Source organism: Argopecten irradians, chromosome 5 (genome assembly GCF_041381155.1).
Source record: "Argopecten irradians isolate NY chromosome 5, Ai_NY, whole genome shotgun sequence".
In the NCBI taxonomy this organism is placed as follows: Eukaryota; Metazoa; Mollusca; class Bivalvia; order Pectinida; family Pectinidae; genus Argopecten; species Argopecten irradians.
In genome coordinates this window covers 43,898,266-43,913,016 of record NC_091138.1, presented here as the reverse complement: position 1 = coordinate 43,913,016, position 14,751 = coordinate 43,898,266, and the positions used below count along the sequence as shown (strand labels likewise).

General features: G+C 32.7%; 1 protein-coding gene across 4 annotated transcripts in view; it reads right to left on the bottom strand.

The window, feature by feature from the left end:
• Nucleotides 1–244: 244 nt before the first annotated feature.
• The window catches only part of LOC138323968 (SUN domain-containing protein 1-like), a 36,554-nt gene continuing 22,047 nt past the window's right edge, over nucleotides 245–14,751 (bottom strand). For all 4 annotated transcript variants that reach the window (XM_069268929.1, XM_069268928.1, XM_069268930.1 and 1 more), the window contains 15 exons: nucleotides 14,205–14,231; nucleotides 13,255–13,392; nucleotides 12,297–12,528; nucleotides 11,809–11,873; nucleotides 10,390–10,469; nucleotides 9,361–9,549; nucleotides 8,714–8,782; nucleotides 8,355–8,398; nucleotides 7,855–8,050; nucleotides 7,300–7,509; nucleotides 6,862–6,946; nucleotides 6,149–6,264; nucleotides 5,423–5,590; nucleotides 4,927–5,019; nucleotides 245–4,704 (listed from right to left, as the gene is read on the bottom strand). In XM_069268929.1, coding sequence (XP_069125030.1) covers nucleotides 4,588–4,704; nucleotides 4,927–5,019; nucleotides 5,423–5,590; nucleotides 6,149–6,264; nucleotides 6,862–6,946; nucleotides 7,300–7,509; nucleotides 7,855–8,050; nucleotides 8,355–8,398; nucleotides 8,714–8,782; nucleotides 9,361–9,549; nucleotides 10,390–10,469; nucleotides 11,809–11,873; nucleotides 12,297–12,528; nucleotides 13,255–13,392; nucleotides 14,205–14,231 — 1,829 coding nt within the window. In that variant the 3' untranslated portion in view covers nucleotides 245–4,587. The remainder of the gene's footprint in view (nucleotides 4,705–4,926; nucleotides 5,020–5,422; nucleotides 5,591–6,148; nucleotides 6,265–6,861; nucleotides 6,947–7,299; nucleotides 7,510–7,854; nucleotides 8,051–8,354; nucleotides 8,399–8,713; nucleotides 8,783–9,360; nucleotides 9,550–10,389; nucleotides 10,470–11,808; nucleotides 11,874–12,296; nucleotides 12,529–13,254; nucleotides 13,393–14,204; nucleotides 14,232–14,751) is intronic.

The window sequence follows — 14,751 nt, the reverse complement described above, 5'->3', positions numbered from 1 at the left end:
GTGACCTCTTTCCTTAACACAGTAGACTTACTAGAATAAGAAGATTTCAAATGTGTTTCCAGGGGTGAAAAAGTCAAAGGTTTCACATCACTAATGTCATCAGTTCCTTGCAGAATCGTACAACGCGACACTAATTCTTGTTATTTCGGGATCTCCTAAATGCTAGTTGTAGCTAACTGTGGATAAAAGCCATACACTTTCTGACAGATTGTGGTCAAAAACGTTGAAAATAAAACAAAATGTGTATAGTTTTATGTATTTAATTTTAGGATGCTGCCTAACAGTTGTCACAGTAAACGTGAAACATACATGTATATTATAAACATACAACACAACACGGACAGGTAACTCCTGTCTATAACAACAATTGCCTACTAACTTACCTGTGTCCTACTCAGTCCGACCACAGGCCTTTGACTCCATAAATATACGAACACCGTATATATAATACTGTGTCGACCTAGTAATACACATATATAGATGTATTCGTATAGATATAGAGTCAAACGCCTGTGGTCAGACCTACCACAAGTCATCGTCAAGAGATCATGGTTCTCTGACGACGACCACTTGTTATCTTTTAGCATAAAACACAACCAAATTCAAAATAATTCAATATAATTTTTTTAAGTTTAAATACAAACTCCACTTATATTTCAAAATTAAATTTGATATGATCAAACTAGACAATCAAGAAGTGAAAAGAACATACATTATAATTAGTAAATCCTGTTACAAGATAAATTATATGTATGTATGATGAGTCCATTTTGCTATTTTTTCCAATGAAAGTACTAAACGTGTAACTGAATATTGAATGATTCTGGAAAACACTTCTTCATGAATTTTTACCATTTTATGAACAAATAGACGTGTAGAAAATATATTAATAAAGCAATAAACAATAAATTAACATGGAGTTCTTCCCTAGTGTAATTTCAAAGCGTTTAACATCTTCATCATAATCATTATCAAAAACAAGTGAAATAGTTTTGCTTCGGCAAACTTACAGGTGATAGCGACTTTTTGTTAAAATATGAATGCCTTTGCTAGAAGTAATAAGCCTAACATTATGTATAAATCTTGTATTCATTATATCATCAAATATTATTTAACTTTTCACACCTATGTTACTTTAGTAAACTCTACCATGAATTGATATGGACGAGTCCATTATGGCCTACAGTGGTATATCATAACATAAATTCAGATGTGAAATGTATGTTCTCATGAATATCATAAATACATATCAGTGAATGATGTGTTGAAAACTTATTGCCAGCCAATCCACTTCCATTATATGGGGTAATGAAAATTTAGCATATCATTAAAACTTTTCCATGTAAGCGCAATGATAAGTTTGTGCTTCCAACCATATCACTATAGAAATTTATGGTCACTCCAAATAGTAAAACAATACCTCAATACTTTCTTTCAGCGGAAAATGCTCTAAAACAGAAATGACATACATTGTCTAAAGTATATTAAAACCAAGATCCATAAAACTAACATTAAAACATCAATGAAAACCTTCAATTTTTGAAGAATATTTTGGACATGTTCTGCAGATATTCTATCATGATTAAAACTACAATGAAAAATTTGATCATTTTGATTATTTTATCTAAAACAATTCTCTAGCTTCATGTTAAAACATTTCATTCAAAATTCATTAACTACAGTTGATTATATATCTCTGTTTTAATTTATAACCATACAATTATTAAAGTTTAATCACACAGTTGGATGGTACTACTATCAGTTAAAATCAGCCATATATCGCAATTTATAATAGATATATAAACAAAAATAAATAAAACAAATACATAATGCCACTAGCAGAATGAGCAACAAGCATTAAAATTACACTCAGGCAAAATGAATATTCAAATTATGCTTTTCAAGATACAAGTCTACCCATGCGAACACAATAAAATGTATAAGATCACATTGAAAAAAAATCAACACTTACAAAAAATGTGACATGGAATCACCTATGTAAGCTAAAATGCATGGAATGAAAAGAAAAGGAAAATATATATAACATATTACGATATTGCATAGGACAAATAAAATACAATAAATGTACATTGAGACATCAACTTATAAAACCCAAGCAGCCAGGGGATCTATGCTCAGAATAAATGTTCATTAAAATTCAAGTGTTTAATGTTTTAATGAAAAATATATTTTGTAAATCAGAATTCTTTGTGAAATTTGTTTCAGCCATTTTCTGTCAGTTTGTTTCTAGTATAGCCTCAAAAATTAGACAGACATTTGCAATTGGTTTGGCCATGAGAACGAGCTAATAAGAACAATGGTCATGTGCTTCAAGCAAAATGTCAGACAGTTATTAACACGAAGAATATTTGTGTTTTGTAACCCATCCTGGTTACAGTTGAGTTATGGAGTGGAATGTAAGATAGAGATCTCTTTTATAATTTACTTAGCACCATCATCCTTTCCTGTTATTTTGTCATATACCCAGTCAAATATCCAGTGATGCTATTTATTTTATTGTAAATTAATTGAAAGTTAAAAAAAAAATCTGATAATATTTTGATGATATGAATTAAGTGATGTGGATATACCAATTGAAAGAGACCTAATAATATATCAGGTATTATTTACATGTGCATTATAAGATAAATATTTTGAAAATACTTGAATTTAACAAATGAGTCATAGTCACCTCATAACTTGTATTATTGATATTGAGAATCTGTTGTTAACTGGGTCATAGTAGTTAGTGTAATATGTTTAACTGGATAAGATCAACTTTACTCCACTATTGTCATCCTTTGCTAGTCATGGTAAAATGTCATCTAAATAATAATGAATTAAGTTATGATGACAACAATAATGAAACAGGTTTTTGAGGACTTAAAACAGTTGAAGCTGCATTATAAGCTATTAATAAATGAAATTGCACTAGGAAATTCTTGATCTGCAAAACGTTAATACCTCAGGCAAGGCTTGGCAATATCTAACTGTCAATAAAATTGCTAAATACATGTACCAGAAATAAAATTGCAGCCAATATTATTGATAACGTCTTAATATAATTTAGCCATTCCTTTGATTAGTCTGCTATTACAGCTATTGGTACCAAAATGTTCATTTTCTTTTACCATCAGGGAGCGTTTAGACTTTATAAATGCAAAACAAAACTTATACATTTTTAGAGACAGCTACAAAACACTAACAGTGACATCAAATACAAATTAAACCAAAAGCACAAAACAATGAATAATTTGATAAATATTTCTTTCATATGTAGAAAATAAATTTTAAACCCAATTCTTAATCTGATTACAAATCCCATATATTAATTAATTACTAACAATATTTGTCTATATTTTTATATAACATTTTAAAACATTATATATGGTCATTATAATTATGCATTTTTTTGATATTTACAAATTAAGGAAATAATATCCTTATATTGTAAATAGATATAGCCATGGTCACATTACACACAATCTGGCCGACGTAAAACCACTTTATCCTTCCGTTCATTCCTCTACCAATTACACAATTACTACTATACACAACACATATAAAGCACTTCTTAATACATTATAATTTATAAACTTTAACTTTACACCTTACATAACTTAACACGATACATAATTTCTATAAATTTTAAGATTCACACAAAGACTTTCATTCATAGACAATTGCAAGCAAATACATCGACATAATACACTTGTATGAATCAAATCTTTGTCCATAATTGTTAGATGCAGTATTAAAACTGTATTTGTGTTGGATAATGGCTTTGGCTACAGATGAAAGTTTTTGTGTTAAGAACAAATTCAATAATTCAGTTGCTCTGATAATAATTAAGATTGTGAACTATGAGCATACACTTGAAACGAGTGCTAGTGTTCATCTGTATATAGCACTTCTTTAACTGTACAATGTCGTGTTAAAGATGGCACAAGAATGCATTCCACAATCAGCATTTACACTTCTGTCTAGTATTAAGTAAAAGCGTTTTGAAGTCCATGACATGTTGATCACTAACACAAATATGAAGACGAACTAGTTTTTGTCATCCATTACATCATGAACACAAATGACAGTCAGTCATGGTAAACATATTGTTCAATAAGAATCATATTTCTTTGAGTCACTTCACAACAGCTGCAGTAAATCAGATTTTAAACAGAGATTCTTGTATAAATAGTTCCCAAAATACACCTTGTACAAAGTAATAAATGTATAAACAAATTGTCCTGAACACAAATACCGGTACTAGGTATGTACATTTTACCATTGACTATAGAATTATGCTTCACAATTGATGTTCACATCCTGTTTATCAAGACTTGTGAAAGACCATCCTACATTGTATGAAATCACTTTCCAATATATATGTCAGCTGATTTTCAGAGTCCTGTAAAAATTCTTTGATCCAAGTATCCGATAAAGATGAATAATTGGAATTTGTCCATCACAACTGCCTGGGCTGTTAAAATCTCTATTTCATTATGAATGGTGATTTTCATGGCCATGAAGGAATGAATGTCTAACAATACCTGTAGATTATTTAACCATTTTTTTCTGTAGATATCATCCTTATCCTGTGTATGGAGAACCATGAACACGGAATCTGTACAGACATGTAAACACCGGGTTACCATGGTTACTGAGAATTTTAAGCTCCACAAACTTGAACAACCCTGGATCAGACACCTGAAATGTATAACAGAAACATGACTATTTGAGAATGCCTTATCACCGGGAAAATATGGGTACAGAAAATGTGTATTATATGGAAGAGAAACTGATTTCTCAAAACAAAAGTGCAGACTTCTTCCTGATTAAACTTTAATAGTATGAAGATTTCGAGTTTGTTTTGAGAAATTAAAACCAGATTACATGTAAAGTTAAACAGGATGAACTTTGGTACTGTACCTGTACTGGGAAAAACTGCAGAGGTCGACCATCTTCATTGTACGTGTAGTTCCCTAAAACCTTCCCTGATATGTCCTTCTCACCTGTTAGTCCCTACAATAGTAAGTATAACATGTGTTTTCTGTTAAAACAGTAGCTGTTTAAGTTCCTGTAGGCAAAATCACAGTTATAATAATAACAGTAATTTTAAAAACAATTAAGAATATCAAATAATATTAGAACATATTATATATTTTCCACTAAACAGAAAAGACTATCGTTTTCGTCACTAAGTATGTTATAATTTTAACTGAAAGACAAGCTGAATGAAGATTGAAATGGAGTGTATGGCGACTGAATTTTGTTTTAATGCCTAATATGTTTTTCAAAACAATCTAATTTAGAATAACTTGGTTGTACTTTAACAGTGTTCAGATCATTTTTGCCTTGTTTCTCATCACTCGTGTACACACCAAAATAAGATAACAGTTTTAAAATAATTCCATATAAATCATACCTGTACAAGGAATTCCTTGGGAGCACTATCAATTTTCCCGTTGGGTGCTAGAGACTTGGGGATATGCTCCACCGAGAAACCTGTGGGTGTTATGATGGTTGAGAGTTCCACAACAAGCTGGCCACGACTTCCCTGGAAAGCCCAGCATGACCCTGGATGGACCTCAGGCTGTCGTACAGAATAATACAGACAAATACTTAAAACATATCAATATGTACTAGGCTATTTCACTGATCTTAAAAAGTTACATAGAGCATGTTAAGAATATAAGCAACAAAGAACTTAAGTTTAAAGTTTCTCCAGAGAAACTATCAAACACAGAACATGTAATATATCAGACTGGACTTTTTAATTTTCATTGGCAAATTTCACTACTTAAGAAATCATCAGAGATATAGTACAAATTTGAAGTAAAGAATGTATTCTTAAATTCTTAAGTTCTTTTGCCAGGGAACATTCTTGCAAATGGTGCTATTTCATCAATTCAATATCGGATTGTCCCATTTCCTTGCTTCTCGGTAAATACAAACTACAGTGACTTCTGTTAAACCACCAACCTCTGTTCTACACCTTGATATCTGGTCCTGACTTAACTACCACATTTTCTTAGATTTACTAACTTGTACAGTGATTCTTTGACAGTTTGCTATGTATGGTGGTTATGACTTTAAGACTGCCCAAATAAGTTCCTTGTAAACACTACTATACATGTATGTGTAAAATTACCTGAATGACTGTCCGTGGAGAGTTTGAAGCGTACCATAGTGGTATACCCATTATGCTGTACTGGGCTGTCTTTTTGTGGTAGGTCTCGGAACATCTTGTGCTTATAACACTTCCTCCTACAAAATTAAATCATTCACCATACCAATAGGTTAAATTGAAACATAAGAAATTCTATCTAATCAGAAATTCTATTGCCACTGTTTGATCAAAATTTTCCAAAAATTTAAGGCCCACTACCCTTCCAAAACAGCTTTTGATTTTCAAAATGAGAATGTAAAACGAGATCGATAATTTTGTAAAGTCACAAAAGTTATTAACTTACTGTTAATAATACACTTATCATCATCTTCTGAACAATTATAATAACAATAAATAAAATTGTAAATTTTCATAACGCACATCATCTGTTTCCCGTCCGGTCCTAAAACCACCAGCCATCGTCCTAAATACCGCGCAGTAGTTGACGTTCACTATGCCAGAAAGTAAACCAGTGAAATGACTCTCCACGTTTTTCATATATTACACAGGAAATCTTAAATATGTTTGGTGTTGTAATCTCATCTTAGGTCATCGGTATAAATTTTCGAATGTCATTAATGTTTTTAAGAAACCTTTATATTTTGTTCCGAAAGGTAATGGGCCTTTAATAAAATTTATTAAAAATAAATACGAACAAAGTGTTCATGCAGGCATGAATGTGAAGTAAAACTTACCGGAGGATTCTAATGCAAAATCGGGTAGACCAATCTTATCTGCACTGTATTTAAGTAGAGCGTCATCGACAATGGACTTGATAAGCTGTGTGAACAAAACACATTATCATCTATAGCAGTTATATCAGGATTTCTGTGTCTGACAACACAAAATAATAAAACAAAATGGTTTGAGTCCTTGTAACTCAATGTGAAAGGTGTTAATTATGAAAAGTTACATGCAAATTAAATTAACTAGAAGAAACGATAAACATTTTGATATATCCATGACCTGAGCATACAATATTTGCAATGTTTTCTTATATCAAAATAATAACATTTTAGTACAGGACTCTAAAACCTCAAACCTTGGAGCCCCTTGGACATCTAAATAACGATAAACACAAGTAAACATAGGGCTTGTCTGAATAATTATGATTCCCAGTAGCCTCCCCTTACCTGTTCAGAGATATCCGAGCCACCACCCGAGTTGGTGATGGTGATGGATTGTTCTGGTGCCTTTCTCTGCTCGGCAAGAATCTGTCTTGTTATATCAGCAGCCATGAGTGACATGCGTTCCTCAAGATCTTTACGGCTGACATAGTTATTATGTAACCAGGCCATGAATGCATCCTGCGGCCCATTACCACTTTCCTTCCCTCCCATCACCTTGGTAATACAAATATTATCAAATTATAGATTTGTTAAATAATTTCTTGTTTTAAATTTTATATATCAATAGCATCTTACAAATCTGCCTGTCAGACTTTTTTTTATTTATTTTAACAGTGAACTTGTATTATTATGATTTTTCTGCAGTACATATTATCTTCAATTTTTCAAAACAAAAACTTGTACCTCTTGCGTTTTTAAGATTTCAATTTTTTGCTACTGCAAAATTTGGGCCAAATAAACTTTCATATATTCAGAATGATTGCTATATACCCAATATAATTGTCCAGAAAATAATTTAATACAGCTGGTCGTTTGGATATCCACAAAATTGGTACGCACCTGAGCTAATATTGTGCTAATATGATCATGAATATAGGCTGCTAGGAAACTGTCGTTACGACAACAGTTTTTCATCTGTAGCTCCAGCATCTGTTGGGAGAGTTCTACTCCTCGGAGTTTCTCCTGAAGTGCCAAAAGGTCGTCTCCGAGCTGGTTCAGGACGACACTCGACTGACTCTGATACTCCACCCCAATACTGGAAAAGATCAGCAGCAAGGTTTAAACATTATTTACGGAGAGTATTTCCAGAAAAATATCTATCGTAGCAAGAGTCCAAGTTTTGTATAGAACTAACACACAGAAATTGATTTATTACAATAAAACAGAGGTGATTTGCTCCAACTCTAATTTGTACCTAGCAATAAAATTTATCAACATTTCTAACTTCCCAGGACAAAGATGTGCAATTCATTAGCATCAGATATGAGCAATTACAGTTCATAAGATTTTGTTAAATGGTACTAAACTGATAACACTGAAATCCCCCTAAAAATACTTACGCTTGTAGATTTTCTTTTTCTAGCTTCAATTTCTCTTCCACAAGCTAAAATGAAAGAGAGAAAAAACAATAAATATACATTCTGGCATTTCATCTCATCAAATTTAAGATATATTAGTGAAAAAAATTTAATCTATGAACAGTTCATTCAAACAGTCATAGTCAATTAGTTCACAGACCTTTTCTTTAAGATAATGTGTTGAATCCTAAAGTTTATCCTTTAAAAGTGATTCTATTTTGGGTGTCAACTTTTTACCTGGTAAATATATTACTAGGGATATTTTAGCTATCACCCATGAAGTTGTCTTTTTGTTATCAAAATATTTTGAAATCATATTTTGAACTTTGATTCAGACTTACTGAGATGTTACTTAGGAGACTCAGGTGGAGTTGTTGTAGGTTCACTGCCTGCTCGTTGTTTTTGTGCATCTGAAAATCAACAAAACGTTTTAATTCTATATTCATTGGATTCCCTCTTGACATTTCATATCATAAGAAGACCTCTGTATAACTTGCTATATTGCATGGACATCTTGAAGTATTATTTTCCATCGTAAAATGAAGAATTTAACACATCCTGTGAAGATGACATTGAAAGAAGATCAAAGTCACAATTATTCTATATAAATATTTCATAAAAATATCCATTATGATTTATCTGAAAATGATATACTTGCATATATTTCATTACTAGGTTTATAATTGAGAAGCAGTTCTTTGAAATTTAAAAGTAAATAAAAGGTCAAAATGTAATATGTAAAGAATACAGTAAAAACTGCCAAAACTACCACCTCTGTATAAAGAACACCTGCTTAATAAAGACCACTTTTCTAGGCCGCCAAATGCCCAATTTCAACACAATGTAACCTGTGCATAAAGACTCCCGGGTATAAAGACCATTTTCCTCTACCCCTTGGATGGTCTTTATAGACAGGTTTGACTACACATATCAAAATATTCTTATTCCCTCAGCCATGAAATCCTTAGCACCACTAATCAGTGATTACCTCTGCTGCCACCTGCTGATTTTCTTTCTCGGCTAGATCTAGTTTCAGGGCAGATAACTCTGCCCCAATTTTGCCGGCAACAATTCGCTCCACGTCCGCCTCTGTTAGCTGTTGTTGTGAATTACTCTGTAGCTGTATGACAATCCTCTTCACCTCCTCTCTCAGGTTGACTGTGTCTAACACGTGGTCCTTCAAACAGAGAACAGCAAAGTGAATGTGGGATGACAATCATAATATCATTCAATTTTTAACTCACTCACCCCTAAAGACACATTTGGACTCTTCCAAATCAAAGACTAGACCAGTCTATTATGAAATTTCAGGGGTGAATGAGTAAACAGGTTAGCAGAATAATGACTTTGCACAACCACTATAATGCTTATATAATTGATCGAATGTAAAGAAATTATTTAGAGCAAATGAATTATAGCTTAGTCTTTCTAGGATGGGAAGCGCTAAAATAGGATAACCTTTAAAATATGTATGTTTATAGTGATCCCCTAGAATGACCTTTGACTTCTTAATCATGCATGATGAACCTTCAGATCATCAAACCTTATCGCCAATATTTTTGAGAAATTGATAATAATTAAGATCCTAAGGGGTATGTACATGTTAATCAGAAAATGATTTCAGATTTTGTTTATTGTCAAGGTAAAATCCTGAAACTGTTGAGAAATTAAAGCATCATGATATGACTTTATAGAATTGTATTTTGTTTTCTAGTGTTGATATTGTATAGAGAAAACAATACTTATGTAAATAAATTTTATAATTATTTTTCTAAAATTGAACTCATCATTCAATGACCCATATAAGAAAATAAACATTCACTGAACCCATTTACCTCTGAAGATGCATTTAGATTCTTCCAGTTCAAAGGCCAGAAAAGTCCATTTTGGATTTTCATGTGTGAATGAGTTAATACAGTAATATTACAAAACACATGTACTAGAATTATACATCTGGAATAGCTTCATTACACTGTATTTCTAGTATCAAATTTAATCTGATATCGTGTTAACTTACAGCTGATACTGAGATTCCGTCTCCTAAATATTGACGAGCACTAAACACTGAACTGAGATTCTCTACATGTGGCACAAGACCTACAGAGGAAATAAAAACATTTTAGTGTGTCAAAAGTTTGAATGCATTCCTCCTTTCAAAGTAATCAATATCTAGTTCACAATCATATTATGTATCATGAAATTACAGTTACTATATGTATACTGCTTTAATCAAATAATTGACATCAATTAATTACAAACCATGGCTCCTTCATAGCAGCATGTTAGTACAGTGGAACCTCCCGAAACCGATCATGGTCGGTGCATATAATTTCGGCCGGTTTAGAGAGGGTTCGGTTTGGAGAAGTGAACCGAATACCGATCATCACGATCCGGATTTAATCGATCGGAAGTCGTTTTTTACATTAGTGCACTGCATGTATGCCTAGTGTTCGTTAAAAAAAATATCATTGCTACCGCTTATAAATGTAGTTTAGTTAGTTGCGTGAATGTTCTTGGGGATGTTCTCGTCTGCAACCTACATACGACCGATCGCTTCCGGTTACGTCAAGAATCAAATTATATGGTCTAATTACACGATGATCAGTCGATGCCGGTCATTATATGACATAGTCATTTTCTAAAACAATACATGGCTTCGGCTTCTTCATACAGATAATTTACGTTATCCGACAACTACAAATGTAAATAAAAAAACCCGTGTAATTTGAATACGAAACTTTCTCTTTATTACTAGCTCTGCTTGTTTTCCTACAGTAAACAAACCGCGTGCACATGGTAGACCTTCGTTAGATATCTAAACAATAGGCATGATTAAATAATTACACCACCATCTCGGGTATAATTACCGTGTACATATACCTATAGCTTTTACACCTGTATACATGTGCCAGGACATGGCATGCGACAACTATGGTACAGGTACGTGTGTATTTCACGGTCGGTTGATCAGACCTCAATGCAATCTATCGGTGTCGCTCAGGTAAGGCCGGTTTTCAGAAGTGTATTTTAGTTACATTTGACTATTCCGATCTTAAAATCGGTCCGGTATTCGGAATTGGGAGGGATCGGTTTTGGGAAGTTTTATATACTATTAATAAAGAGGAATTCATTCCGTACATGACATCCATGTTCGGTTTCTAGAGGTGATCGGTTTTGAGAAGGTTAGGTTTTGGGAGGTTCCACTGTAGCTATTAATTTCATAGTAACCAGACATTTGTATGTTAAAATCCACGTCATAAACCTTTATCAAAAATTGCTTTTAACACATTGTGTCAAATCTCAAGATATCCTATATTAATTGCAAAATCATCTTGATGTGAAGCAAGAGAAAATGAGAAGTTAAGTTATAATGATTTTGCGATAAAATTCACTTGTTAACCAACATTATGACAGAATGATTTATAACACGACTTACCGGACAACATCAACAACGGTAATAACAATAGCAAAGGTAAACACAAACAGCACCAATTCTTCTTCCTGTCAAATAAAGTGACGAAATATGGAGATTAATATAATATGCTATACTCGATAGTGCTAATACATGATTTAATTATATTAAACGTCCTCCCCAGTACATAATACTATAAAAACGGTAATTCATGTAGGTATGATTTTTTAGTGATTTTACAAGGACTTTAGTATGGTCACAAAAATTTCATCCACAAAATACTATTTTATCTTCAAATAACTTGTACATGTACTCTAACTACTATATTGAGAAATTTTACGGTAATTAATTTTCAAGACTGAAGTTAAAATCATCAATTTGTTTTGAAAATAACCAGTGTAATATGTTATGAAGGTTGATCATGATGTCATGGAACAGATGTGAGAATTTTTGTACTTATATTATTTTCACGAGTCAAATAAGATTGGGATATACATGTACTAGCTACATACCTCGAGAGCATCCAGGTATCCCAGAGTACAGCATTAGATACAAGGTACTGTAGGACCGTGATGGTGGTCATTACGGCAGAGGACAAAGCATTACATGCTGGCCGTCCTAAATATGTCCACGTAGGTTTGAATAGGTATGTCCACACCGGTCGTCCAACAGCATTCCACACTGGACTACCAACTTTATTCCACACTGGGGTCACCACTGGACTGGCCGCAGCAGACACTCTTTCTGTAATAACATACAGTATTGTCCTTAGTGACCACATTCAATAATCTGTGAGAAATTCCTAGATGATATACATTTTCTGTAAAAATATCATTTGCAGTCAGAATCAAGACTTAGATAGCTGGAGAGATATTCCAGATTACATAAGCTTATAGCTTTTCAATCTCTATGTATGTATATGTTTCTACTTATAGTAGTGACAATTTTTTCTGTGTCTGAACAATTTGATAAGAACCTACTTTTCATTAAAAATTGACCAGTGGTTATGATCAGTGTATTATCTATACCTGTAGTGACCAGTGGTCAGTGTATTACCTATAACTGTAGTGACCAGTGGTCAGTGTATTACCTATAACTGTAGTGACCAGTGGTCAGTGTATTACCTTTACCTGTAGTTACCACTGGCCAATGTATTACCCATAACTGTAGTGACCAGTGGTCAGTGTATTACCTATAACTGTAGTGACCAGTGGTCAATATATTACATATAACTGTAGTGACCAGTGGTCAGTGTATTACCTATACCTGTAGTGACCAGTGGTCAGTGTATTACCTATACCTTTAGTGACCAGTAGTCAGTGTATTACCTATACGTGTAGTGACAAGTGATCAGTGTATAAACTATAACTGTAATGACCAGTGGTCAATGTATTACCTATAACTGAAGTGGCCAGTGGTCAGTGTACATGTATTACCTTTAACTGTAGTGACCAGTGGTCAGTGTATTACCTATAACTGTAGTGACCACTGTGGTAGTTATTGTGGTCAGTGTTGAAATCTCCTCCAGATCTTCGTCTGTTTGTACCGTTCTCTTGCGACGGGACGAATTCCGGGATGCATTCAAACTGTAGTTCTTCTGTGAAGAATCTAAATGAAAAGAATTCAATACATTTAAGTGGTAATGATAGAACAACTCTAAATATAGATATCTACATTTTTTATTTGAATGCAAAAATGAACAAATCTAAATATTTTGTAGACAATTCTAAATAGATTTATCATTAAAAGAGACAATTCACTCAGGCAAATTCTTTTACATAACCAATAAGCAAACTATAGCATAAATGTATTGTTCTACATTTCTTATGAAACATATAACGTAAAACATTGACAAATTCCACAACATTGTTAAGTATTTTAATTAATATCGTTGAAATATCAAATCGTTGATCAATACTATTAAGCAGGTACAATATTAACTTTGTACCCATACCCGAGCCAAAGTCACGCACGTTAAACAAATGAACTACATAACCACTGAGAAGGTGATAAAATGATTTTTAGGCAAGACAATTCACCTAATAAGGTAAACACACTACTGTCAGAGCGATTTGAGCAGTTCTAGCCAAAAGTTGCATTACTTTACGAGCAAGGGACAGGGTTTGGCATACAAGAAGTTCAACCACAGTGTGTAATGGCAGACAGCGAGCAAGTTTGAATATTTCACACACGTGTCACCACCATAGGCGTTTCAGGCATATCACAGTAACACTGACTGATGTAATTTCCATTAGAAGTTGTTTTATCTGATATATATACAAATATTAATGTTCTCTTAGACTGAATTGTCCCTTTAAATATCACCAACACTTTTGTTTTTTATCAAATTATTAACAAGAGAAAATGTCTTTGTAGTATAGCCTGATAATAAGATCTAGAGGTGCCGTAGCTATACTTACCAGTGTAATCCTCCTCTGATTCAAGACCTATAAAATCAAATTTTCTTTTATGAAGAAAAAAAGTTGTTATATAATTAGAATACATAAGGTCATTCCTTACTTTTCTTTAAAAATTAAACTTTTTTTTTTTAAATATTTTTTTCTATTTGAAGATAGCAATTTTCAATTCCACAAAGTATAAATGTTATGAATCATATACCCATATATGTCACTCTTGATACATGGTACCAGTACTCATTTGATAGTTATAACAAATATTTTATTATTACTTTAACTGGACAAATTTCGAATACCGCTGTGTACCAGTGTTAGTTAAAATGAAAAAACTCAAGTAAGAAGTTTGCACTGCTGAAGCAATTAGCATTTAAAACATATAGGTCACGGTGACCTACTTTTAGAATATATCACACCTTGAAATAAAGAGTAATAAAATCTTTTCCTCCTATGTAGCTTGTGTATTGGCAGTTAATTATAGGATTAGCTTATAGTTAATTAGTGTGTTTATCATATTTGTGGCCTCATATATATATTAGTGGGACTTGAGAAA